We start from the raw sequence: 24827 nt of genomic DNA on the forward strand, positions 1-24827 counted from the left end.
AAACATTGTGTTACAAAAAAATGTGATGTGCCCATATATGGACACGTCATACTGTAGCACTACCATATTTGGACATATCACTACCATGGGCACATCACACTGTTTTTGTCAAACTAGTTTGATAGTGTAGACCAACCTTAACAATAGGAACCAAAGTGTAGGGTCGGCATAATGATTAATACAGTAATACCCAAATTGTTCATTTTGCTTCAACAATACAGTCATAACAGTATTATTACTGTACTATCTGTTAAAAATGATCTCCATTGAATTTGATTTTTTATATTCTCTAATAAATTCTTAATTTTTACATCCCTTCTTGTTCAACCGTATTTTAATTTGGCATTTATTGGCTCTAATGATTCTAAAATGTGACATGGTTTTTTGTTTGTGTATAAATATTAAACTTTAATTTTTATATCCGAATGAACTTAATAGTGGAAATCGAAAGAATGGCTTATTCACTTGAGAAGGGGAAATCTAAAGAATGTTGACGTTTTGTTTAACCTCCTGAACGGAGCCTTATTATAGAGATTTATAAACTGCCAATATGAATTATTATGCTATAATTTTTACTAGATATGGTTAAATGAAGTACTTCTGAGGAATACAGAAAAATCTTTAAAGCCTAAAATAGCAAATGAGAACAGTACAGTACTTATAAAGTACAGACAAACTTTAATAACAAATATTAATGCTTTATTTATTGTGTGTACCTTTTGCATAATTTATTATAATGCCGATGGAAAAATTACTAAATGGCTTTCATTAGGTATGAGATAATTCTTTTTTTGGTTATGATACATGTTAGTGAGCGATATTTGACGACTATTGTGAACCAGAGAGATACTTTATATTAAGTTTATTATTATGGTTTATAGTACAAAATGTGTTTGAAAAGAAAATGAAGACAAGTTTATTCAAATATTCTTTATTGTAACAAAATAAACATTTTGTTACAATATTAAAATAACCAATTAATAAATGATTACATGTTCATCACAACATGTAAAAATTTGAAACAAAGTCTGAGAAAAAAACAAGTTTAGAATATTTTGACGTTTTTTTTGCTATGAATACAGTACAACCATCTTCTATATTAGTGCACAGAACTAAATTCATTAGTTTTGTCTTCATTCTCTATACATACAATGCATGAATACAGTAGACTTCTTTTCATATTTCTTATACCGTACCCAGATGCGAACCAGAGAGATACTGTATTAAAAGTTTATTTTTATTAATTATGGTTTGCAGAACACAATGTATTTCATTGTAAAGAAAAAATGAAAAGAAAATGAAAAAAAGTTTTTGATAATATTTTGACGTTTTTTGCTACAAATTGTCTTTAGTATTAGTACACAGAACTAAATTTGTTAGTTTTCTTCATTCTCCATACTACAATGCATGAATAAATTTCTTTTCATAATTTTCATACCCAGATGCACTTGTTGTACTGTAGACTTCCATCCGTAAACAACACTATGCCATTTATTTACTTATCATTCACTAAAATTATCAAACTGTTAGTCTTTACAAAAACAGTTCTGTTTGAATCATTGCACTCCTTTTCAATCGGTCCAGTGGCCACAAGTAATTAACTACTTATAAATACTTGTCATAATATAACCTGGGCGTAATCTTACTTGCCCCGGGCCAGGAAATTATAGTACGAAACTATAGAATTTGATTTGACAAAACAAAGTCTTCATTTAGTGTAATTAAATGTGCTTAATAGATGAATTGATATGGACTCTATAGTGCGTAATTTAATTGACAAATTTTAATCAAGTGGGTTTTTACTTCGGTGGAATAATTCCTACAAAATGATAAAAAGTTTAAGAAGTTTCATAGTAAAATGCAAAATTATGTTTATTGCTTTTTGTCAATCAAGCTCATTGAGAATGTGTAATTAATCAGATCATTGCATTAAAATAAATTAACACTTTTTTGTATGATGTCCCAAACAATTTAATGTTCTTTGTATTGAAGTGCGGTTCTTTGCATCTAAAATGAAAATAAGGCTCTGTCTACACTATCAAACAAGTTTAACAAAAAAAAAGTGTGGTTTACCCATGGTAGTGATAGTGATCACATTTTTTTGTCAAGTTTGATAGTGTAGTGTAGACAGAGCTTTGCAGTGGTCTTCAAGTGTCATAGTGAGCCATATAAAAAGGAAAGTGTCATCAGGTCCTGTGAAGAACACCATAGTATTGGTGGTTTTATACCCAGAGTTGAATTGATCAGCCTTCACTGACCAGATATTTATGAAATCTAATCCCAATTTGGTGTCAGAAATATGCCTGGAAATAGCATAAAAATCGTTAAACATTAAATAAATAGAATACCATGCATGAATTAGTGTAATCTTTCTTCGTTATTCCGTCATTCTATTGTCTCATAAAGAAAGAGGATACCGTTCTGTCTGATTACTGTTGTCTTATAAATTTGATGTCATCCAAATTTAATGAGCGTTCAATAAAGGTGAAAGCATGAAAACACAGCTCCAAGGAACGTTATTGTTGTTGTTACCGGATCCATTGTGAATATTCATTAGATACCATGACAGCGGGATTGAACATGGTCATGCTTGATTGACTATACTCTATGCACTGCTAATCATTCATGCAGATATTGAGAATACCAACAGTGCTGTACAGTATAGTAGATTATTATTATAGAATTACTATCAGTAATAACCCCCGAAAAACTCAATTACCTTTAGAGCGATTTTCAAAGGTAGTTTAAAATCTTTATTTTTATACCCCATATATGAATGCATGTAGTATTAAAACTCACAAACTCTCTTTACTCTATTTCGTGCGTAGCTTACCTCGATAAACCGACATTGGTCTATTTCTCTTGCAAAAGAGTGCTACAATACAAATATATTAAAAATTAGTTTTTCACCATACAATATTTCAATGCAAAAATTCTCCCTTTTCCGTGTTATACTTGCACATCAGGATTGCCTAGTTTCACATCTTATCAGAAAGCAGGTGCTGACCGGGGTTCAGTTAGACCGATCCCTGATTAGCAACGAAGGCATATCCCCTTACTTCGGTTTGGGTTTCCCTTTTATTGTATTAGTTTTATGTACAGCGCTTAGAGGTTTCACAATATTACAGTAGGTGCTATATCCAGGATATTATTATTATTATATAAAGCTCTTTGATAAAAAACCATAAACCAGGCATTTTAATTCAAAATACACAATAGTAGTACTTAGGCTAAATAAGGATTTGGCTGAATTGTCAGAATATAGTAGGATTTAGTTTCACAACATTCTTCAAATCCAATGGAATATTCATTGAATAATTGCCAAAATAGAAAGATACTGTGTAAACCCATTCATTGATTTAAATTTACTGTATAAGTGCAAGTTTACTCTTATAGATTTTAAAGCTCTATAAGCTTTTAGTTTTCTAAGTATGAGAGTTGAGTATAGCATGTAATCCCATGATGCAACAGGGTTTCACAGAATTAAAATCCGTCTTCCGCGATTAAATCAACAGGAAGGACAACTTGCTCAAATTTGAGCTGAATCAAAACTGAGACCTGGATGCAAACAGTAGATTGATATTAATAGCATTACAGTACATACAATACATAATTATATCATCATATACAACTTATGATGGTCATAAAAGGCTATTAACGTACCAGATAACTGAAATAATAAATCAAACATCAATCGGTCAATCAATATAATAATTTTTTTATAATTTTTTTAAACTCTCAATCCCAAATATGTTCTTTGTTATTGTTACTGGAAAATCAATAATTATATATCAAATTTTGAGAATAATGATCGATGGTGAAATAAATTCCATGTTACACTATTGTCTCAATTTAAAAAAATGTTTAAAAAGGAAACAAAATAATAATCTAAGGAAATAATAATCTAGATCTAAGTCAAAAAAGAAACTTTTCATCTTAGTTTTTGATTTATTTACACTTATCATCGGCTAAATTACTTACAGTGCTAGGGACTGACAAGCGCTAGATACTATCAGTCTAAAGGAAGAATGCATCAACAGCAATGTTGTCAAATAATTTACTTTTTCATCATCTTTTATCATCTACAATATCATTTCTTCATAATTTCCTCTTTCTGTTTGTATCTGGTAAAGCTTTCTCTACACTATCAAACTAGTTTGACAAAACATGTGTGATTATGTGCCCAAATATGGTAGTGATATCCCCAAATAAAATATGGTACTGTAGTCATATGACATGGGCACTTCACATTTTTAAGTCACATAAAGATTGATAGTGTAGACGTAGTCTTTGAATTTGTTGGCAAAAAAAAAACATCGTGGCACGGTTGTTTTTGTTTAATATGGTTTAAACTTTATGTGATTTTGGGAGAGTTTCTGGTTTATCTGAATCCCGTATTTGGAGAGAGACAGTGTACACTGTAATGCAAGTTGGAGTTATATTATCTATTTAGCTGACAATTTATTGTAAAAGGTGGAATAGGAAAAGAGAGGACCTTCAACAGGATTTCACTTTTTTGATCTTTCCTTTATTACCTTGTGGCAAACCACACATTTTTTAAACATCATAGAATTCTTACTCCATCTACAGTACTGTACCTCCATGCCATGGTTTTTAATTGACCATTGCCTATCATATGATGTTAATTAATTTTTAATTAATTAAATGAAACCTTACACTAATGATTAATTTATCAGGTGTTGCGTTACACCTGTCGTCACACATACTGTCATGTTTAATTACCATAACATGGCTGTGGACCTTCCGTTTTGGGTTTCTTACAGGTATGGTAGGAAATGATATTTGGTTAGAGGTCAATGATAACCTAAAATCTATTTCATGCCTAGCTTACCTGGATAAACCAACAATATCCATATTCTCCTCGAAGAGCGAGCTTTGTATTGTAGTGGTATTTAATGTAGCAAATTCAAGTCTATATATATATATAAATGCAATGCATTTCTGTAGAATTTTTCCTGCTAAGTATCAATCTGATAATGGCTCCAAGAGGTTATTAAAGAAGCAAACTCAACAACATTCAATCTTTAAGTTCAGTTACATATTACCGTTATTCTGTGTGCAATTAAAATATGCAGTGATTACCGGTTATGTACAGTAACCAATGTTTTTAACTGTTTATTTTAGATAACCATTTAACCAAGTACTTTGAATATTGCCCTGTATCTACTTACCAAGGATGTGAAGATTATTTATTTTATTGCAGCAGAAACTGCATCATACTGTAGCACAGTTGTATGTCCAAATTATCTACTATAGTTTACTGCAGTAAATTCATTGTTTACTGCAATAATCTTTTTTCGTTTCTAGGAGTGCTTGAGGCAATCACTGCAATACATAAACAGTGTGTAAACTGTATGATTACCCAAAAAATGCTTGATACATAAACATAAACATGTTAAAATAAAAATGTTGTTAATGCAGTAACTGCAGTAGGATAATTTGTACATAACCCCTTTATTCCTGTAGTATTCCATGTGTTGCATATTGACCTGTAAAGGTCAATATTATCCAATACCAAGAAAGGAATAAGGACCATTCATCAACTACCATCATGTATTTAAAAATAGCATGCATATTAAATGTCAAAAGGCCACTGAATATCTTGTGATTAATTGTCCATGTGGTATTCCCAAAGGGTTATGGTGATATTGATTTTACATTATCTTCAGATGGAACTAACATCGATGGTGTCAAAGTTAAGCTTTTCAGTAATCTAACATGGAAATTGCGTAGATATAAAAGCTAATTCTGACAACTTGCTAAATATTGAGAATTTGTTCTACAGTACAGTAGATAAAGAGGAAAAGAGCATTTATTAAGGTACCATGTCAAAAATATTATACTGGAGTTACTGCAGTAATTAAATTTAAAATAATAAAATAAATAGTAAATAAAATAAAAAGTTCTGCTTTTCTGGATAATGATACACACTGTTTATTGCCATGACTGCCGAGTCATATACTTGTATTGAAATCAACTAAAGTCATACATTATTGCAATTAAAAAAACATTATCTCTAATACAGTAATATTTTAATAGTAAACAGAGAATAAACTATGACATTTGCCTCCTTCCCTTTAAATACAGAATGTCCATGGTAGTGATTCTTGGTTAGGGGTCAAGGGTTATAGGAGCGAACTGCGTAATTTAATGTAACAAAGTAGTACACAAAAATGTGACAAATGCAACATTATATTTTTGCCCTAAAATATTACAAATAGTAAAATAGAAAAGACTTTTTTAAATCTAGGTCTTTAAAAACCAGTAAAGCCTAATTTTGACCCTGGGCAATTTATTGTTAAACTTTACAATCTTCTTTTGTATGTTATTTTCATTATACATCACCTTGAATTTGTTTTTATTACTACTGACAATGACATTGGTATTGTCGCTATTGACATTCCAACAGCTTGGGTGGGTGGTTGAATGCATGCGTATGGTATTGACTGCAAAAGACATGATACAAAAACAGAAAATTAGGATTGCAAAAACCTAAAAATGGGTACCTGGACATACAGTACAGTAACTGCTAACCATTATCGGGTTCAGAAATAGGGGTACTGACAATTGTTTAAAATGTTTTTTTCCATAAGCATCCAACAGCGAGCACAAACTAGCCAATTACGGGATAGATAAACTATTTTATAATTTATCATGCTTATAAACTAAGTTTCATTTGAGGCTTAGGGAGTGGAGTTGGAAGTGTCGAGAGTTACAACCCTGACACTAGGTCAGGATTGAACTCTAGACCTTTGGATTGGAAGGCAAGCATCTAAACCACCAAGCTACAGTTTGGTTTTGCATTGATGTGCAGTAACTTTAGCCACATTATATACCTGTCTTAGACTAGATGTTATGTCCAAAATGGAAGGAGCTTTGTTGTTTTATGATAAGGTTAAGTGGTACAAAATGCTCAGTGGGTGTTAAAGTAGTTGCAAGATCTTCGGTCTTGAGCTTGCCGGAGGCCGTCCGGCGAAACACTTTAGATTGAGTGGTCAATGGGCGCTTTGAGACATCGAGGTTGATGGTCACACTCAGCTGCTTGTCGTTTTTCTTGACTGTCCGTCATTTCCTGACTAAATCACAATTGTCTTTTGTTGTTGTGAACAATTGAATGGCAATGAAAAAATTCTGTTTATGTCCTTATATACAGTGGTGTACTGTTTACTGTACAGAGGATTTGGTAATGGAGTTTATGCCTACACTGTAACATTGCCGATTAGCTCTTTTGTTATATTCTGAATAATTGACATTAACCTTGATTGGTGTATGTTTTATACATAAGTTCAATTAAATTTTCTTTTGAATTATTTAGTATTTTTCACTTTATTGTTTTCTTGTTTCGTTATACTCGGACTTATTTAGTAGTATGACAGTTTTATCAGTATGGAGATGCAGATTGTAATTCCTTGTAACTCCTATTAAGGGGACACCTACAGGACCCAAATGTGTCTCCTTAATATGATGTTCGCATTTACACAGTACTGTAGGTTTACAGTAGTGTTTAAAAACCATATTTGTACTTGCTCCTTTTACATGAAAGTGTCCCCTTAATAGAGGTGTCCCAAAGGAGGTGTTCTACTGTAGTGTAATGTTATTGTGATATTAGGAATAGCAATCGGCAGCTAAATTTGATTGTTTAAATTACATTAAAAAAAGACAATTAAAAAAATATTATATAAATATTGGAAAAAAGCATTGTTCACATTGAGAAGAGGGATGAAGTTTCTTTTGTATTTTATTATATGGACATGGATGAAGATCATGTGTTATGTGGACATGACTACTGTATTATCTTGACATGGATGAAGATCATGTGTTATGTGGACATGACTACTGTATTATCTTGACATGGATGAAGATCATGTGTTATATGGACATGACTACTGAAATATTATGACATGGATGAAGATCATGTGTTAGGTGGACATGACTACTGTATTATCTTGACATAGATGAAGATCATGTGTTATGTGGACATGGCTACTGTATTATCTGGACATGGATGAAGATTATGTGTTATGTGGACATGACTACTGTATTATCTGGACATAGATGAAGATCATGTGTTATGTGGACATGACTACTGTATTATCTGGACATGGATGAAGATCATGTGTTATGTGGACATGACTACTGTATTATATGGACATGGATGAAGATCATGTGTTATGTGGACATGACTACTGTATTATCTTGACATGGATGAAGATCATGTGTTATGTGGACATGACTACTGTATTATCTGGACATAGATGAAGATCATGTGTTATGTGGACATGACTACTGTATTATATGGACATAGATGAAGATCATGTGTTATGTGGACATAACTACTGTATTATATGGACATAGATGAAGATCATGTGTTATGTGGACATGACTACTGTATTATATGGACATGGATGAAGATCATGTGTTATGTGGACATGGCTACTGTATTATATGGACATGGATGAAGATCATGTGTTATGTGGACATGACTACTGTATTATATGGACATAGATGAAGATCATTTGTTATGTGGACATGACTACTGTATTATATGGACATGGATGAAGATCATGTGTTATGTGGACATGACTACTGTATTATCTGGACATGGATGGAGATCATGTGTTATGTGGACATGACTACTGTATCATCTGGACATAGATGAAGATCATGTGTTATGTGGACATGACTACTGTATTATCTGGACATACCTGTAGATGAAGATCATGTGTTATGTGGACATGACTACTGTATTATCTGGACATGGATGAAGATCATGTGTTATGTGGACATGACTACTGTATTATATGGACATAGATGAAGATCATTTGTTATGTGGACATGACTACTGTATTATCTGGACATGGATGAAGATCATGTGTTATGTGGACATGACTACTGTATTATCTTGATCTCTTTTTTATATAATAAGTATCCAGTTATATTCAGTTTCTCGACTTCACTCTTACACTGTAATATTATTATACATTTCTAGTTCTTTACTCCCAATGGATTACATAGGATCTATGAGCAATGAATGGGATTGTACATCCATAACCTTGTACAAATGTAGCCATTTCCCTATCTGTCATTGAAATATCCATCTAAATATGAAATATGATTCACAGTTACTGTAAATTGCCAATTGTCATGTCAACTACGAAGAGTGCATGGTGTAAAGTGGAACGTGTACAGTACCATTGTATTGTAATAAAGTAAAATCGTTGTATATGAATTATGATGCTGATAATTAAAAGGAAGGGCATTTTCCTACAAATGTAGGGATTTGTCAACATATAGTAATTTCTTTATTGTGCCTTATCTACAGTACTGAAAACTGAAAAAAAAAATGTTCCTCTTAATACTTTTATAGCGTTAAAACGTATAGTTTTGAGTATTGATGTTGTGTGCCCTTAATCCTCCTCCTCTGGGTATCCTCTATACAGATGTACTGTACATAGTAAACGTACGGTATAGATCGTGTGCCTTAATATTGGTGTTTGTTGAGAGGTTCTGCTACTGTATAAAAATAATGGAATGTGATCACAATTTACTATTTCAATTTAAAGTTTTATATGCAACAGGTGACAAAACAAAATTTTGAATAGGAAACACATAGTTTTGTATTATCATTTTTTGCTAAACCATTTAAAATGCATAGCAATAAAGATGGTACAGTATTGCATAGAATTTCGCTATGTTAATGCACTGTCAAAAATGTTCCCTAAATGTCTACAAACTGCTGGCAGGGATGTGCATACACAAATCCCATTGTGTCATCTAAAATAATGTTTAATATGTGCAATATGATTTATGCCATTGACAACTAAAGTTTATGAGTTGATGTTGACGTTTTGCTATAAAATGTTCATTAATAAGGCCTTACTGTAAATGTTTATAATACCCACTGTATTCCTATTAAAGAAGACACTTCAACATTTCTTCATATTTCATGCTATAATTAAAAAGAATAATTATTATTATCTATGCTTTAATTTTTTAATTTTCTGTTTTATTTACAGTATTGCATTAAAAAATATAGGTTTAAACCTAATAAGGCAGTGGGGACTGGATTTAAAAGTTTCGCCTCAAATGTTAGATTTTGCTCAACAGTAAGTATTTTATACATTGCATAGCAAACAATAAGTTCATATCTTACAAATATGATAAAAATGCCAGTGCTAGGGATATAGTTATTAGAAATGTGTGTCAAAAGTGTGGGATATAAATCAGTACCCAGAGATTTCATGGGTGGGTGCTATATTTAAATTAGGCTGGGCAGAAGACCAGAAATAACTTTCAAGGTGGGTGTCCCCGCCCACCACTGACAACACAATTATATCCATGCTGTGAGTTATCATTAGAAGAAATTAAATTTCTAATTAACAATTGTATTATTTTATTGTTTGCATTTCTTTTCAGTCCAATTGGTATGCCACACGTAGAATCTGTTACAATATATAATACTCACCCTGAAACTGTAGTGAAACTTACATCAATATCGGGAAGTACACCACATTTTCACTGTTCATTTTTTCGAGAAAAGGTAAAGTTCACAAAATTTTATTTGAATAAGTGTGCTGTCATCTTAATAGAGGTACTGTATCTCCTGAATAGGGGTGTCCCCTGAATAGAGGTGTCCCCTGAATACATGTGTCCCCTGAATAGGGGTGTCCCCTGAATAGAGGTGTCCCCTGAATAGATGTGTCCCCTGAATAGATGTGTTCCCTGATCAGGGATGTCCCTTGAATTTTGTTATCCCCTGAATAGAGGTGTCCCTTGTAAAGTGGTGTCTCCATTTTATAGTAGTGTCTCCTTTTATAGTGCTGTCCCCTGAATAAAGGTTTCCCCTTAATACAGATCTCCCCTGAACATGGATGTCCCGTGAATAGTAGTGTCCCAAAGGAGAGGTTCTATAACATACAAAATGCTTTATATCATTGAACTATCAATGTTAGTTTTAAATGGTAAAATTGATGTTTTTACAGGAGGTGGAACCAGGGGGGAATACAACATTTGATGTCGTTTTTTTAGCACGTATGGCAGGAAATGTAGAAAATACAATATTTATTCATACAAATATGGGAATGTTTCCCTACCAAGTAAGTTTATTATGATTATTTATAATATTTGTATTATTATTACATCACCTTCCTTTCATTTTTTTTATCTAATTGATAATTTACAATTAACATTGTATTTTAATCTATGTTTATATTGTTTATGATGAATATATACTTTTTTAATTAAATTCAATTATCACTACAGTATCGTTGTTGTCATCAACATTATTATCATTATGATAATTCACTTCACCTCCTTTCACATTGTCATTATCAATCATCATCATCTGCCTAACCAGTAACCTTTTCTGGAAACAATTGTGTGTGCGGTATGTATGTGAAAACATGAACACAGAGCATCTTTGACTTGTATGTTCACATAGTATATCAGTCGTTCCTACATCTTTCAACGGTACCAATATCCCGTCGTCTGGAAGTCGTGGCGATCGGTCACATCCACAGTTGATTAACCGTTTCTGTTACCACCAGTTAGTATTTCTGTAACATCAGTCGGAATTTCTGTGAAACAAGTTTGGTGTAATGCACCTTTCAGCATTGTCCAATTTTGAAGGACACTGAAAAGACAAATTTTGCAATTTCACCCTGCTAAACTTATGAGGATAAACTTTGTATTCCTAATGGATGATTGAACCAATAATTGACATCAAAAAACCTTTCCAAGTCGTCATTCTTCAGGAAATTAAGAAGCCACTACTGTAAAGTGAGACGTTCTGTATATTTGTCGTCCCAATTAGTTTAGACAGAAAGGAAAACGTTAATATAATCTTGGAACTTGATTTTTCTTTTAAAGTGCAGATTAAATTGACTGAAAGTATCTAAGATTAGTTTGTGCCACACAGTAGCAGGGGAAATGTCCACCTGCGCTTTTTTGGACCAAAGCGAAAAGTTTAAGATTTTGTCTAGACACGCAGTCGTTGAAATTAAACGTGTTAAACACGCAGATTATTGTGTACGACAATTGACAGAATCCCGTTGAAAGATGGTTACTTGTACAGAACTGCAAATCTAATTTTAACAAATTTCATTGGGTAATTTTTTGGTTAGTAAGTTTAGAATAGTATCAAGGGGAAATATGTAATAGTAAAAGTAAAAGGAAAAGTTTAATATGAAGTAGCAATGCTTATTAACTTTATCCCCAATGGGTGATACAACAGCTTTAGTTAGGCCATGTTCTTGACAGGGATAACATGCATTTGAACTTAGTATTATAGTATCTTCAATAAAGCTATTTATTAAGAATATTTTAGCAATAGCACAGCAGCTGTGGTTTAGATGGACATGGAAACTCTTTTTAAAAAACCTTAAGCCTTGTCTACACTATCAAACCTTGTGACAAAAAAATGTGATATGACCATATATGGACATGATGATGTCATACTGGGTTTACTGGGTTTACCATATTTATTCGAATAAATACGGTACTTATGGTTTTTGTGTAAAAACATATGTCGAAAATCCTTTAACTTTTACAGTATGTCTTTAGTTAAATGTAAGTTCACTTTAGCAAATAGCAGCTGCGGTTTGGATGGACATGGTAACTCATTTTAAAAAACCTTAAACCTTGTCTACACTATCAAACCTTGTGACAAAAAAATGTGATATGACCATATGGACATGATGATGTCATATCACTACCATATTTGGGAATATCACTACCATATTTAGACACATCACGTTTTTTTTGTGAAACTAGTTTGATAGTGTAGACAGAGCTTTAAAATTTCTGAAACAATGGCCTTAAAATGGAATAGGACCTGCTAAACAACATTTCTAAGCTAATAAATTGTGAATCATTTTCCATATCAAATCGTTGCATATGTTTAATACTTAATAGGCCGTCCTTGTATTAAGATTAGGACCACTATCATACATTAATATTTAATCTTTTAATATCAACATATAAAGGATAGCGCTGTACAGTAGGATAGGTCCTTGTAAGATAAGGCTCCTAAACATCCAATCAGATTTTAACATTTACAGGAGTAATTATATTAAATTTGTACTATCTACACATGTATACTGTGTAAGGATTAAAACAATCTCCTAAAGTTACTAGAATGTGAAAAGGACTTTGGTTTTATTAATTTATTTTTGTTACTAATTATATACATGTAGGTTTCCTATGTACCTTGAGCTTGAATTAAATGCTTTCAGCTAAACCTGATTCAAATGGCTTAAGCTTTTTCTACACTATAAAAAAAAGTGTGATGTGCCCAAATATGGTAGTGATATGCTTGAATATGGTAGTGATATGACATCATCATGTCCACATAAAGTTTGATAGTGTACTGTAGATAGAGCTTTAGGCCATGTCCTTGTTTTGATTTGATGGTTTTTGTTATAAAAATATAACTTTGGCTACAGATGTTTAGTTGATCTTGGAATAATATGTACAGTATCTTTAAAACGATTTAGGACCTGGTTATTTTGTCTATTACGTGCCTGCTTACCTGGATAAACCCGACAATAGCCCTTTTCCACGAAGTGCGAAACAAATACGAAAAGAAGAATTCTACCCAAATTCACCTCATTAAGAATGGTACAGTCCGCTCTAGAGCCCTCTCGTGGGACCACTCCCACGTGTTACTGTCATCATTTCTTTTCGTACTGTCACGAAGACAAGTCACGAAGTTTGAGAGCGTTGCAATACGTCACAAACGAGGGAGAAATACCAACCTTATCTACTTATCTAATTTACTTGCAATATGTTAATGCGTTTAATGCAGTTCATCTAGTCACCAATATGCAATTTGCTGTTTTTGGTGACGAACCGCCTCGGTAAAATGTTTACAACCATGTAGTAATAGTCCTGTTCAGGCATGGTTATTTAAACCCCAGGTAAGTCGGTTTTATAGGCCAATAATCGCCAACTTTGGCGGGTAGTTCATCAACTTCCCCGGGTAAAGAACAACAAGACAAGTCTAAGCCCAATGGCTTCAGGCACTTAAATTTTCAGGTAACTTGGCTCTGGACTTGGCAAAACTCATTATTTTTGCAAACCCCAGGTTGAGATACACTAATTTATTGTATTGTGGAAAATCCAAAACATATTTTCCAAAAAGAAACCAACTGTAATTTCTATCAACAACTAGAATTAGGTAATAGTAATAGCTAAACTAGAATTTCAGGAAACATTTGACTGGCATCACAATCGAATATAAACTATGACTACACACAGTTTATGAACGTTTTTAAAAAATCCATAGAATTCCAAGGACAATCATTTCTATAATTAGAACCGATGAAATGGTTAACAAATCACATGGCAAAACAAAACATCTAGAAAATAGATACAGTCAACTCCCCTAATATCGGACACTCTTTGGCTGGCCAAATATGTCCGGTTTTCCCAGAAAGTCTGGTATTCGGATTGTGTTTTTAATGGTAAAAAGGAATTGGGACATTTTTCTCCCCAAGAAAAGTCCGGATTTTCTGGTTTTGAGAGAGGAGTCTGGTATTGGGGGAGTTGACTGTAAATTTTGACAAGACTACTATTAGTAACTATTTATCACACAAAGTTTTAGTATTTTGCTGAAGCTATACACATATTTTGATCATGTGTATATTTTGATCAATAAAATTAAAAATAGCAAATTAAATCATATCCACAAATTGCAGTGTATTTTCCCACCAACACTTTAGGCATGGCAATAGCTTAATGATATACTTAGCATGGGAACTTACTTAACATTGGAATCAATGAATTGTTTACCACTTACTAACTACTAAATGTTACTGTTATATAAATACAGCCAATGCAAAATTAATCATATGAATGCAAAATTATAGGATTGCTATAATATGTAGGTACATACAGTACAATACCCATAATATTAATAATGACTTTAATTGGCTTGGCTTAAAATTTTAATTAATATGCTAATGAGTATGCTAATGAGCTTGCTTAGGTTTAATAATGCAAATAGTGTGTACCTGCAGAATATAGTATGGTGGTATGGCCAATTAATTTGAACAGAATTATGGAATTACCAGCAAAAATAACTTGTCAATGTTTTTTAACTGTTTAAATAGATATTTATTGTTGTGAACCAACAATAAACACACAGATATCCATTAGGTTACTTTTTAGTGATGATTTGGAAGTATGGGAGACCATCCCTACCCTTCAAAGAATGGAGTGCGTTCTTTAACGTGCACTGTAGGATTAGCTTAGTACGGCTTAAACACTCGAAAAAACCAGCATACGCAAAGTAGCGATGAGAATTGAATTAGGTCCCAAAAAAAGAGACCCTTATATTCAGTGCATAGTGAGACCATGTTTAGACGATTTTAATAAACTTGAATTTTACCATTACCGTTGATTATTTGGATATTGCTTTTGAGGATATCCTGATTTGTTGAGGTGATCCCTAATAGCAGAGGCCATATTCTCATCATAACTATTGGTGACAGTATTGTGCTAATTCCTAGTGGGTGTGTACTTCAGGAAGTGTCAAAAGTGTAATCATCCTTTGTATTCCTTCCTTTCATTGGCTGTCATACGTGCCATTGGACATCTATGTTATGACTATAATCATGGAGGTATAAAAATATCCTCCATGCTATAATATAGCTACATATAGATACATTTCTGATTAAACTATACAGTACAATGTAATGCATCAACTATACTTTTACTGGTGATATAAATTCGAAAGCACACATATGAATGACTAAATTAGCTGAACACAATAAAATGCATCATACACCATTTGTGTATGAGGTTATTAATAAATAAAAATGTGCTGGATTGAAATTCTATTGTGGCATTGTCTAAGCATGTAGCTTACAGCAGGGAGATTAGACTTGCCCCAAGTCTGTATTGTTTTTTTTTTTATTTATTTGTTTTTATTTCGACCGCGATTTTTGTCTGAAAATACAGACTTGTGAAACACGTATAGAAATCGATTTGCAGACCGCAAATATCCGATAAGAATGACGTAGGTTATCATACCGTATTTGGCTATATGGGGCGGGCGGTATGTAAATATGATTTCAAATCAACCAATGATCATTTTGTTTAAAAATGAAAAAGATCGAGTAGGCCTACGTACAGTGCTGAATGTACGATCGAGACTGTTAAAATATGAAATCGTGTTGCCAAGTTGTTTTGTTTATTAATTGTTTAGTCCTTAGCCTAGGCCTCCTTCGTAGGTCCTACTCAACTCGCACGTATGACCTGCCAAATAAAACGCCAATAAGGTAGGCCTACATAATACCACCACCGGCACACAACAGGATTCACACACAACAGACAGGGCTATACACCACTACACAGAATTGAACAGGACAGGGTCTGGGTGGGAATTAAATCAAATTATCTCCGCGTAATATTAAATCAGGGAGATCTAAATTACATCTCCCTGATTAAATGATCCATATAAAATCCTTTCTAGCCTTCAGAAACTTTCATCAATGTACCCAAGTACACATTGTCTAAACGTTACATAGCGCATGCGTACCATCTTAGTTGTTGAGTCTTTGAAATTCTGAAATATGAATATTAAAACGGTGTACGAGTGAGTAGCCAATCGCATGCAGCTGAAACTATTCAACCGGATAATCTATGCACCAAGAATTCTTGGTGTCAAACCACGTGACTTTTGCGTGTTTCCCCAGACGGAGTATCCAAACTCAAGTAATACACGTATGAAACGCCATATGTGCAAAAATATTTATATTTTTACTAATATTAAGAAAAAACTCCGTCTGGAGCCCAGACTACAGGGAGATGTAAAACTCACTGCTTACAGCTGCCACATGTGGTACATGTGACACTGTATATTGCCTATGATACTGGTCACATATATACATGCTATGTGGAGAAACAGTACAGAGAATAATCTAGTGCCATATTGAATATGAATCTATAGCTTTATATCAGGAAGTACAAATTGATACGGAAAATAGCCTATGTATCCGGCTTGTTGGCTGTTCAAAGTCTGTGAAAACTAAAGGGCTGTATCATGCTATAATGTTCAGTTATTAAAATTTTGAATTTCATTGTTGTACTGCAAAAAACTACATTTTTTAATAGCATTTAAGTGCAATAACATAAGATTTTAAGTTTGAGACAGTCAAGTCTGCAATAAGCATTATGTATGATTATCCCAAAACAGCTTGCTAAATAATTGGTAACTAAAAACGTAGTTACTGCAACAACTGTAGTGGAAAAATGTTGACATTGTCTCTTGGTTTCTGAAAGAAATCCCAAAATATGTTGTTTTTTACTTCATTCATTTCATCGAGGTACGTCCATAATTGTTCAGAAATGAAGTTCCATTGTATGCCACCACAGCCGGGAATTTCCCACACAGCGAGTAGTTGTCAACAGCTTGTGGACAAAAAATAGAATATTTCCGCTTAACCCGTCATAGACTGTACATTTCTACAGTATAGTAGTATGTAAACATGAGTATCAGTTACTTCTAATTTTAGGTTCCTCTCTACCAACAATAAAGAATATGTTATCCACATTAGATTCTTGTTCAAATCGAATATATTGTCTATTTGCCTCTTTTTGGTAGAGAGGGGTTTATATGTTTATGTTATGATCATTTGAATTAAACATTTTGGGACAGCAAACAACTTGACAGAGAATCAGTATATGTAAGGCAATTATAATAGCAAATTCGAAATATTTACAACTTTTTTACATTTTTTAGAATACATAAAATCATTCCTGTACATTATCAGATCGCACAAATTTAATTCTTCTCTCACAAATTGAATATTAATCTACTGATTTTTAAAGATATATTGTCTCCGCACAATTTTTTTAATACATCCTTAAATGTTATCAATGTTTTTATTTTGCAGGTATTTGGAGTAGGAGTTCCGAATCCATACAGGTTAAGACCTTTTCTAGGAGCTAAAGTTCCACTAAATTATACTTACTCACCATTGATAAATATGCACAATCCATATGGTACTGTGTTACAGGTTAGTAGTAATGTCTATTTTGTGCTTTGCTTACCTGGATAAACCGACAATAGCCATCTCTCTCCTTTATCGCAACACCCCCACCCTTCCCGCTTTCCCCGCCCCTTTTCTTCTTATTTTTCCTTCTCTATAAATAGTGAGGATACATTTACGAACATAAATTGACAATAGCCCTCTCTCTCCTTTATCCCCCACCCCCTTTATTTATCCCCACCCCCTTTATTTATCCCCACCCCCTTTATTTACCCCCACCCCCTTTATTTATCCCGCACCCCTTTTATTTATCTGCCGACGGGAAAGCAATTTATAGAATGTCCTGTTTATAGCTTCTCTTTACCAAACAATCACCTCATTGAATAGAACGGTCAATCTTTTACTTACAACAATATAATTTTTTTAAATAATCTAATAGGTCTGTTATTCAATGAATCATGCCACCTTCAATTTGAATAAATGTTATATTTTGCTTATAATTTCAAAGCTTCTTATTAAAATTGATAGCAGTTATTAATATTATTTCATTCACTTTCGTTTCACTGAATGAGATAATGGCTACAAATTGTAGAAGCATCAATATTTGGGTAAATTGATATTTCCTCCACTGGCTTCATTCTTAAAAAATTAAATGAATGGATTATGTTCTATAGGTTGTCAGATTAGATCTGATAAAATATATTGAGCCTTTAGAATTTTATTTCTTTCAAAATATAATATTTATTGATTTAATATTAAAATCAATAAATTTCCATTATGAGCTTCATATTATGTCATCATTGTTATGCCATATTAATTTAAGCTCTGTCTACACATAGAGGTACAGTATAGAATAATTATTATTAATAATTATTTTATACTTCCATGGTCCACACTATCAAACTAGTTTGACAAAAATGAAGTGATGTACCCTAATATGATAGTTATATGCCCAAATATGGTAGTGATGACATCATCAGGTCTATATATAGGCGCATCACATTGTTTTTCTTTAATTTTCCTTTTTCTGCCTTACTTTCTGGATAATTGCCCAACTTGGTATAAACAGTAGGCCATAGTTTTTAAACTGATGTTTCTTGTTTGTTACCAATGTCAAATCCTGGAGCTTAAGATATCCTGGAGTATCCAGGAAAATCCTGCATCTAGAAATTACACCGAAAAGCAACACATTGTGTTGTCAAAAAATGTGATGTGCCCATATATGAACATGGTGATGTCAAATCACCACCATATTTGGGCATTACACTACCATATTTGGGCACATCACACTAATGTTGTCAAACTAGTTTGATAGTGTAGACATAGCTTTATTTACTATGGTGTTCGAACCATTAGCCTAATGGTATTGTTTCCAAGTAGGAAATTTATCAATTAAACCTTACCTTGATGGTTGAAATGCATAATGATTCATAGTATTACATCATCTATAATGTCCAGGTGTTTATTTAAAACATTGATTTCAATTATGAGTTTATTATGTTAATAATTGAGGTTAATTAATGAATTAATTGTTAAACAACTTTTATATATATTTTTTTTAAATATCAGTGTTTTGTTATTAGACTTCAAGTATTTAAGATAGGAACTCAAAATTAGTCCTCATGTCTGGCTGCGACAAATGCCAACAGTACTGTACTATTTAAATATTCTCTGCGGTGTACAGTGTCTGTTAAGGTGCGTGGAACTGATCGTGTCGCAGCCACAGATAAACTCTTTGATCTCCGGAGCTCAGCATCATGTTGTTAGATTGCCTTGATTATTATAAACATACTGTATCATGTCATTTTTTTTTTGTGGGTTTTTTTTTTGCAGGTAACAGAAATATATTCAAGCGGAGGTGACTTGCACCTGGAGTTACCGACAGGTTCACAGGAAACGTCTGATAACCTGTGGGTAAGTAATAATCAAATTTACTTTTGTTAAGCTCTGTCTACACCATAAAACCTTATATGACAAACAAATGTGATGTGCCCATATATGAACACGATGATCTTATATCACTACCATATTTGGGTACACATCACACTTTTTTGTCACATACAGTTTGATAGTGTAGACAGAGCTTTACAATCTCAGCAGGAAATGTAATTGGACCTAATCATACAAAACGAAGAAAATAAAAAAATTGTTGAATCAGGGCTCGATTTAGTGCTAGCCCGGCGTACAATGGCTAGTAAAAACAGCTCCGGGCTACCTAAAGTATCTTCCTTTAAGCCCGGATGGCTAGTAGGTTGTGGGAACTCGAAATTGGGACGAAATGACCTCATAAAAATAACTCCAGCATAAAAGACATATGTCTTGGCAACATCAGCAAAAAACCCACTCGCGCGCTGCTGTGGCCATAACAAGTGATGATGTAGGCGGAGCCTCTCATAATCAAGCAAATTTTCCGAATTATGATTGGCCATTTATGTTTTTGTCACCCAGGTTATTGTGAAGTAGGCGGAGCTTCATTATCAGGTCAAACGTGTCACAAAAATATGACCATAAATAACGAACTGTGATTGGCCAAATGTAGTAGAATTTTGTCAATGTTAAAAATAACTTGTCTAGTCTTGTCAGGCCTGGTTGTCACAGATCAAAGCTAGGGATATTTTGTAGGGCCGGGTGGCTGGCTCTATCCCTGTAGGTAGGCCATGGAGGCCATATTTTATAATATGCGTAGGCCTAGATAGAATCAAAAGCCATCGTTTGGCATCGTGATGGCTGCTCAGCAGCTAGGCCTAGCTAGATACTACCATTTTGGTAACAGTTGAGTAGAGTAGGCCAGGTGCTCCAATGCGATCTAGCTAGGCTAGGTAGGCCTACGTCTATCCTCTACTAGCTACCCTACTATAAATAATAGGCTCTCTAGGCCTAGCCTAAGGTAGACAGAATCTAATTAGTTTTCTTGGCTAGGTTGAAGCCCAACAACAAAAAGACCTCAATAAATCGATTCTGTGAATATGGTGAGCATGAAATAGACTATGCGTCGCGACGCAAAGTTAATTTTTATAATGTGAACAATAAAGAAATACAATTTTGTGTAATTTTTCATGCAATAATAGTTTAATAGAGTTGTTATGCGCGATTTGAACGATTTGCGCAATTTGAAATTGCGCAAGGATTTTCTTGCGCAATTTTAAATTGAAACATGTGTTTCAAATTGCGCAAGCAACGTATTAAATTGCGCAAGTAATCTGCAAATTGCGCAAGGTTTTTCGACAGATTGTGAAATCATGCACACCCATATTTTGTTAGTAATTTCTAAGAATGATTCAAAATTAAAGATAATATCACATTTCCTTACCCTCCCGGGAGCCTCCCTCCCGAATTTTTTTTGACGAATAAAAAAAATCTCGAATTCCCAATGGTTCTATAAAATACCATATTCACACATAATATGAGGAGAAGGCATAAATAAATACCAATAGTAATATAATAATTTCAATTCAAATATCAGTACTAATGACGATTAATAAGACTAATAACGATTGGATTTTTAGAAACAATAATTATTACGAATTATTAGACGTTTACTATTTAACTTAAAAATTAAATTTAATGACAAAAAAGATTGACCTTTCGGTACCATTTTCAACAACAAATGAGTACAATATATATAAATATAATAATAAAAATAACAAACAGTTAGAACTATCTTGCGCAATTTACAAATTGTGCAGCGCAATTTGAAATTGCGCAAGGATTTTCTTGCGCAATTTAATATTGCGCAAGAAAATCCTTGCGCAATTTTAAATTGCGCAATTTTAAATTGCGCAAATCGTTCAAATCGCGCATAACACAGTATTTATGTAAATGTTTAGCAATTCTCGAGCGTTTAGATTAGTGCGCCCTCTATTGTACAAAATGCCTGAATTCATTTATATGGCGGCCCTGCTATCACGGTGCGATAATAAGAGTGGGCTAGTAAAATAATGTATGGGCTAGTGAAATCTACAGTGAACTAGCCCAGTGGGCTAGCAACATGAAAAAGATAAATCGAGCCCTGTGAATGTATTCTTGTTTTATTGTTCTACCTACACACAAAGTAAGCGGTTTCCCCCCTTTGCGTTTTGCAGTTTGTTTATTTCCTTATATAGTAAACTTGATCTTTGCTCTTGAAATATTTTGTATTTTTGCAGAGCATAAAGAAAATCATTTAGATAAAATGCAATCACCATAAGTCACTCCCAGGGCCTATTTAAAATTCTTTGACTAGCTACATAAGACAACCATAGCATGTAGGTAGTTTCAGGGCCAGCTATAAATTTCCTTTTTTATCACTACTACAAAAATGAGCCACCCAACTGTAGACTGTAGCAAGCAAGTCAAATTTGTTGTAATTAATTAAATTAATTCCACAAAAAGCTGAATGTACAGTAATAAGGCTTTAACGCAAATAGCTTGATTATTTCGCGAGGAACTTCATTGCACAATGCATGATGGGAAGGGTTTGGGAGCAATAGCGCCACCTTATAAATTAAACTTTATATATTAGTCCCATCATGCATCGCTCACGCTATTTGCAATAAATCTTATTGGCAGATGAGGCCTCAAGTACCTCCGTTATCTCTAAATAAAAAGGAACCGTTTCCCCCACAAAAATTACAACCTTGAAACACTAGCTGTTATTGAATGTTCAATAATACATTATAATATATCTACTTAGTACTAGATGATTGTTGAGCCCCGAATTTGGTAGCGTAATTGCGCACTAGAAAAGTAGTATGAGTTAAATTCTATAGCTATAGTTCAAGTAATTAATTTAACCAGGTTATACCAGGGTACAGTATTTTATTTTTGTGTTGTTTTTTCATTCATTTATTTCATCAGTGGAAAATTACTTCCATTTATTGTCATTTGCATATAAAATATACATAGATATATTATGTTGGTTCTGAGATACAAAACAGATAAATGAAAAACAAACAAAAACAATTACAGATTGTCAGATCACTATCGTATGGTATACTGACGAGCATTCAGAGCCTAAATGTTTGTTTTGCCATATGATTATGACTATATAGATATATTATTGTATAAACAATAATCTTCTATGCCTTATCCTATTTTACATTGGTAATAATTAACTAATTAACAAAAATATGGCTTAGTAATTAATTGTCTTGTTTGTCAGGAGGTCAAACAAGTATTTTGAATTATTGATAACCATGGTAATACACCGAGTGAGAAGTAAATTAATGGGTTTTGGCATGACGTCAATTGATGCCACGACGCGACTTAATGGCACGTTATTCTCCATGGCAACACAACTATATTATTATTGGACTCTTTATATATAAAGCAGTTTGTGATATTTAAAGAAAAAAATTTTTTCTGTGTATTATCAGAGACTTAATATTAATAGAGTAGTCTATCAGTCTTTATTATTATATTTACAGTGTTGTTATTAATATAAAGTTTTATACAGTATATTTTATCCCATGTTATGTTTATAGTCATAATGTGCTATGCTGACTATAATTGGAAAAAAACTTTGTCTAGATACTAGACTGCATTTCATATTGGAAAATGTTAAATATTTGATTGACACATTTGATACGTATATTACTTCAGCTCCAGATAAAAATCGCTACATCGACTCGTGGACTAACAACATCAAAAGACAATTTAACTACAGACTTAGAACAAGTCTAATGGACCCTGTTAATTGAGAATTGTAAATGAGTACTTGTTAAACAGACATACAAACTAATCAAGAGTTTGTAAAGAATGGAGAAAATAACTCAACTCAATAAGCCATTCTGTAAAAACATGTGGACTAAAACAATTTAAAATTATTTAAAGGATATTAACATACTAGGCTTGTTGTAAGTTTATTTAAGAATATCATTGTAATGTTACATTTAATGTATAAAAAAAATCAAAACCTGAATGAATAAAAGTGGTGGTATGGTAAACCACAAAAGAGAAAAAAAAAATGGGAAAAATAACTCTTTTTATTGTGTTATTTTTACGTTTTCATTACCAAATATAGTATGTTTAAATCGCATGAAATAATCGTTGTAACGCTTTATATTTTTAGGAAATTCCGCCATACCAAACACGGTCTGTTATGCGTGCAAGTTTCGTCGGAAGAACTGAAAGTAACCATACAGCATTTATCCGAATTAGAGCTAATCATACGGTTGAAGATAATGATTTTCTTATGTTACCTGTCGAGGTGGAAGTCTCAGCAGGTGAGATAACTCCTTTGTTATTATGCAGCAATGCTTTTAATTATGCGGATCATAATAATTTGCATTAATACTTGGTACAAAATATTTATGTAATGTTAAGGAAAAAAATTATTTTTTAGTAATTTTTGTAACAGTTGTGTTTAATTTAAACAATTTTTTTTGTAATTTTAAGGGACTGCTTCAAATTTATTCTTATATTTTATATCTTATTATTATATATATATCTTTTTCAGCATGTCAGATAACTCCTTTGTTTATATGCAGATCATAATAAATCATATTTATTTAATGTTGAGGATAAAAATCATCTTTATTATTGACTTATTTTTTTATAAATAATAATTATAAGAATCATGTTTAATTTCAACAATTTTTTTGTAGTTTTAAGAGAAATTTCAAATTTATTCTACTGCAGTTTACTGTAGTAATTACACCAAACAATAATTTAGTAAGCTTTTTTTGCTGCTAATAAACATACTGTTTAATGCAGTGACTGCCTCATAAACCTCTACGTTAAAAACTAAAATCATACATTATTGTTGAGTATTGGGTTTAAAGATGTAGTTACTGCAGTAACAGCAGTAGAATAATGTTAACATGATCACTAAAG

The 24827-nt window shown here is 32.8% G+C and overlaps 1 protein-coding gene across 1 annotated transcript in view; it reads left to right on the top strand.

Moving 5' to 3' along the window:
• The first annotated feature begins 10031 nt into the window (after nt 1–10031).
• Nucleotides 10032–24827, top strand: part of LOC140048789 (transmembrane protein 131-like) — a 36793-nt gene continuing 21997 nt past the window's right edge. The window contains exons 1-6 of the mRNA XM_072093574.1: nt 10032–10127; nt 10438–10561; nt 11004–11117; nt 17919–18041; nt 19848–19928; nt 24064–24217. Of these exons, the coding sequence (XP_071949675.1) occupies nt 10108–10127; nt 10438–10561; nt 11004–11117; nt 17919–18041; nt 19848–19928; nt 24064–24217 (616 nt within the window). The 5' untranslated portion in view covers nt 10032–10107. The remainder of the gene's footprint in view (nt 10128–10437; nt 10562–11003; nt 11118–17918; nt 18042–19847; nt 19929–24063; nt 24218–24827) is intronic.

The sequence above is a fragment of the Antedon mediterranea genome, chromosome 5 (assembly GCF_964355755.1).
Source record: "Antedon mediterranea chromosome 5, ecAntMedi1.1, whole genome shotgun sequence".
Taxonomy (NCBI): Eukaryota; Metazoa; Echinodermata; class Crinoidea; order Comatulida; family Antedonidae; genus Antedon; species Antedon mediterranea.